Consider the following 5281-nt stretch of genomic DNA (forward strand, 5'->3'; position numbering starts at 1 on the left):
TTTCTGGTTATGAGCACCTGCTACTCTATGATAGCTCAGGTGTTGTGGGATGGGAACGCTAAGCGGCGAGGGAAGCAGTGGCATCGGCAGCGTACCTTGAAGCTGATGGTGGCCCTGGTGCTGGTGTTCATGATCTTCCAGCTGCCGTACACCGTGGTCCTGTCACGTAAAATGGCGGGGGAGTTTTGCGAGCTCCTTTTGGAGTACATCACCTGCACGCTGGCGTACACACGCTGTTGCCTCAACCCCATCCTCTACGCCCTGGTGGGCGTTCGCTTCCGGAATGACGTCCTGAAGCTAATTAATGACTTGGGTTGTCCGTGTGGCGGTCAGGTGGTACTGCAGCCCAGGAGTTCCGCCTCACTCTCCTCACCTGCAGCTTGCTCGCCCACATCACCTGAGCGAAGTTACTCCAGCAACGAGATGGCTCCTCCCACCAAATTTAATTTCCCAGTTAACAAATAATGTTTCATGGAAAGAAATCACTTTCTGGTGACCAATTTGATCTCTAGGTTCTAGTTTTCTAATACTTTTATCACAAGCTCATGTTTTCAGTGGCCAAGGAAGAACCCATTCAGTTTTGTGTTAAATGAGTCATAGCACCACCTGCTGGCAACAGGAAATGACCCGCTCTTTTAAACGCTGCTGTCTTGGTCCTAGTGGGTCAACGGGATCATCTCAAATGTGGTCACTGTGAAGACTGAGGCGTTACCGTCGCGAGGAAGCAGCCATGTTTGATTTTAGACCATAAAACAGGAAGCTGTAGTCACCGGAGTCACATGGTCAGATCATTGATGAGGTTCCTGAGGGCTTCTACAAGCTGAAGTTAAGTCATAGCGCCACCTGGTGGACGCAGGAGATAGTAGCACCACAGTTGGTCTCCTGGTCTCAGGTTTCACCTTCTTCCCACTCAGCCGAACACGTAAACACCGAGGCTCCTTCATCCTTGCTAGCAGCGCTAATTAGCACCTGAGTTTCTGCTCTCCCAGTGCGTTCTGCTTCTACTAGAAACTCACACGACAAATATTCTTAAATTCTCCCTCCACCTTATGAGTGATGCTCACGTTTCCCCCTTACTTTCAAATTTGCTTCTGTATTTGACTAATTTTGTCAAATTTCACTTAAATGATCGTCCTGTGATAAATCCTCCCTTCAATGAGGCCTTTCCCCTCCACCTTCCATCCTCCGCTCCCTCCACCTTCATATACGGATACCCCCGCCCTTTTTAAATTGTAATTGTATTGAGCCACTAGGTGGTGTCCGTCACTTAAGCGAGAGCGTTGTTCTTTTTCACCACTTGTATTTACAGCCTACCTGCTCTCTAGCTTGTAATTTAGCTCCAAGGAAGACTTCCTGTGTTTATTTCCTGCGTTTTAATCATTAAAATACGGGTTGTTGCTTTGGTAACAACGTCGGCCAGCGTATACTCAGACACTGATGAGTAAAAGGCCAGAATCACTGCTTCCTCCTCTCTTCATATCAGAGCCGTGGTGTTTCTTCTGCGGCCGTCGCTGCTCTCGTTGTTGTTGACAGGGCTGCGGTTTGATACCAGCCGAGTCATCGCCAGTCACAACGCAGCCAGGAACAGACGTGACCTGGTCACACTTGACCTGTTTCGTTGTTTTTCAACTCTCAGATGACAAAGAATCTGATGGTCAAGAATCACTTCAACATTTGACGCGGCGACTGATTGAGCAACCACAACCTCCCCCGAGGTCACATTTCCAGCGCATGTTTTCATTTCAAGCTGATGAAACCGTTAGGGAGGAAGGCGCTGAGTTCAGCAGACGTTCATGCCAAATTAATGATGATGATGTCATTGTTGCCCAGGAGCCTCGGCGATGTCTTCATAACCTGCTTGGTGAATGTGTTCCGTCAGAGAATAAAGCCTTGTCCTGTGACCCGGTGTCCTGTGCGACCTGCTCTTTGAGCCCGCGTGCCTTCAAACCCTGATGAGGTTCCACTCACGATATGTTAGCCTCCACAAACCTGTGTTGCAGCCCGAATAAAGAAAAAGCTTTTGTTGTGAAAATGTTCTGAGGATTTACATGCAATGTTCTGCAAAGGTTTTAGGCATGAGGTTTTTACTTTGATCCCAGCATGTTCTTGCTGGAAGTACCAGAACGTTCTTTACAACATGAGGGTTGAGGGTTAACAGGTGACGCGTTCTCAGACGCTTGGTCTTAGGAAACATTCTAATGGGGTCACCAAGGGACTTAAAACCCTCAAAACATTCTTTTTAAAAAAGAAACTGCTCTCTGTTTGTGTGAAGGCTGTGGTTTGACTGCTCATGACCTCAAAAACCGTTCCTGTGGCACTTTTATGTGATTTAACTTAAAGCTCAACTTTAAGCCTCAGAGCAGAAACTGAACCAGAAGAAGTGACTTGAAGAGCAAACCCGAGGTCTGCGACATCTGCCGCTTCCTTCCTGTCACCAAGGAAGAACAACGTGTGTGCCACTGTGGAGACGAAGCCTCCGCGAGTCGCCCTCCATTTTGTTTTCGCTCAGGTGAGGTTGTTGTTTCGGAGCGTTTGGATTTCCGAAGCCAAAACCAGTTTCACAATGACAGACAGAAACTAAGAGCTGAGGTTCGATTTACGATGGAAGACAACAGATGAACCTGTTCTTCTGCTGTTTCAGATTTCCAAAGTTAAGAGGAAAATAATGACAGAGTCTGAATCGCGAACATGAAACTTTTACAAGCATCACGACATAGTTTAGGGGGGGGGGGGCAGATGTGGACTGAATGAGCTCTCCAGTTGTATTGCGATATTTTGACCACTAGAGGGCAGCGCGACACAGATAAATAACAGGGAAATGGATTTTCTGAGTGAAAACCTGGATTCATGGAAGCTTCATGCCGGTCACATCATTTTGAGACGTACAAGAAAGTTCTTCAGGAAAAGAAACCTCTCCTGTGTGTTTGGGATTTTCAGTTTTTTTGTATTATAAAAAGTCAACTTCAACATAACAAAAATAAAAGCGATGAGAGCGAATGGAAGAATGATAAACACGCACGCCAGGCACTTCTGGTAATTATGTAAATTAACTTAAACAATGTTAATCGCAGAGGAAAGACAGGAAACGAATCAGAAGTAAAAAGTGAACTGTCCTTATTGCGGCTGCTGCTCTTCAAATCAACAGAGGAATGTAAAGATACCTCACAAACACATCAGACATGAGTTCATCGAGGATTTTACAACTGATTACCAGTTGGCCTTTTAGCGCACTTGTTCATGGACATCAGAACGGCTGACCTCTGCTCTGCCGGACTCCAACTGGAACACAACTTCCCTCAGTTCTTGATTTGATTTTCTCTCAGATGAAGCGATCTTTTTTTCATGTGTTATTTTGAACATAATGTGAGTTTCTTTGTAGCTCCAGTCTTTAATTTCAGTGCCTTCACCTTAAAGGCAAGTGGATTTAATGGCTCTCTGTTACTGGTTTTGTTGGAAAGTCTGAAGCGTGAAGACGGCGGCAGGTTCGACCTGCGGTCCACACTGAGCTCAATTCGCGTCACGCTCCTTTACTTCTATGTACCGTATGTGCTGCTGACCAGGTGTGGCCAGACACACAGGTATCAGCGTGACGCTCATTATTTATTAACCGCCGCTTCCACCTTCCAGTTACAGCCCAGCAGCTTCTCAGAACAAAGTTACGTCATCGCCGCCCAACAACTTAAGACTCTGATTAAGGGTGTGATCCTCCTCCAACTCGCTAATTTGTCAAGTATTAGGAGGGTTTTGGTGGCGCAACACGTTGGTATGAGCGAGGCTCGGTCCCCAGACAGCTCCGGGTCTGCGAGCTGCCAACATTCACGTCTTTGTCACCTGGAGGAAGACAAATATGTCCTGAGGAAGAATGTGCATCACCTGAGTTCTTTGTAGCTCCGCTGAAGACCAACAGCAGCGGCTCATTGAATTCCACGTCTCACAGTCACAGGACACAAGACGTGTTCTGACAATACTAACTTCACTTTTACAATCCTGAATTGTTTCTCTGCCCCGGTTTTGAGGGCCAACTTTCTAACTGAAGCTCCCTTTTTCGAGCTGTTAAATTAAAACTAACATGGACATTGTAAGTCCAAACTGTATAAAGTTGCAGTATTTTACAAAACTGTTCAACTAATTTTTTTTGTCTTATAAAATCCATCCTCAACACAATCATTATTTTTCTGACATGCTCAGTTTAAGGAGCGAGTGGGTAACGACCGTGGTGCAGCTCGCCGCTACTGGAAGCGTTCCTGAAGCAGAAGAGCAACTGTGGCGTAGCAAACACAAGGACACGTGAGCCAAGCAAACCCTGTGTACGTGACATCAGAATAACCTTTACATGGATATAGGAGGGTCAAGAATGAGTCCAAACACCCGGAAATGAGTTCACGTCCGGGTCTTTTGTCTCTGAGACCCTTTGGTCAACTGTCAGGTCTGTGGTTCATACCAGCAGGAGATATTTTACTAGGAAATAAAATACATCAGTACAGACCACACTGGTGGAGTTCAAGCGTTTATGTGTCTTAAAAACATGGAGATAATGATGGCCTATTGGACTACACAAATACCTCATCCCTGAAAAGATCACTTCCTGTTGGACTACACAAATACCTCATCCCTGACACGATCACTTCCTGTTGGACTACACAAATACCTCATCCCTGACACGATCACTTCCTGTTGGACTACACAAATACCTCATCCCTGACACGATCACTTCCTGTTGGACTACACAAATACCTCATCCCTGACACGATCACTTCCTGTTGGACTACACAAATACCTCATCCCTGACACGATCACTTCCTGTTGGACGACACAAATACCTCATCCCTGACACGATCACTTCCTGTTGGACTACACAAATACCTCATCCCTGACACGATCACTTCCTGTTGGACTACACAAATACCTCATCCCTGAAAAGATCACTTCCTGTTGGACTACACAAATACCTCATCCCTGACACGATCACTTCCTGTTGGACTACACAAATACCTCATCCCTGACACGATCACTTCCTGTTGGACTACACAAATACCTCATCCCTGCAGTGCTCCAGTTCTTTTATACAGTGGGGTTCTGCTTCTCTTGTCAGCTCTTGCAACAGAAGGATGGATGGTGTATTTAAGAAAAGAAACTGGTACTGGTACTAGAATGGAGCTCTAATATTCTGTGGAACTACAAGTTCAACCTCCACTTGTCATTCATTCTTGTCTGGAGGCTTTAGGACCCAGGGATCTCCCTCTCCTCTCTGCCTGAGCTGCCATCACTGCCTTCTGTGTCT

At 46.1% G+C, this 5281-nt stretch overlaps 1 protein-coding gene across 1 annotated transcript in view; it reads left to right on the top strand.

Annotated features, from left to right (window-relative positions):
- ccr10 (chemokine (C-C motif) receptor 10) overlaps positions 1–1909 on the top strand; it is a 6729-nt gene extending 4820 nt beyond the window's left edge. The window contains exon 2 of the mRNA XM_086194554.1: positions 1–1909. This exon is cut by the window's left edge and continues 689 nt beyond it. Coding sequence (XP_086050680.1) covers positions 1–465 — 465 coding nt within the window. The 3' untranslated portion in view covers positions 466–1909.
- The last annotated feature ends 3372 nt before the right edge of the window (positions 1910–5281 follow it).

The sequence above is a fragment of the Aulostomus chinensis genome, chromosome 23 (assembly GCF_037954235.1).
Source record: "Aulostomus chinensis isolate RoL2024-O1b breed Wild chromosome 23, RoL_Achi_v1.0, whole genome shotgun sequence".
NCBI lineage: Eukaryota > Metazoa > Chordata > Actinopteri > Syngnathiformes > Aulostomidae > Aulostomus > Aulostomus chinensis.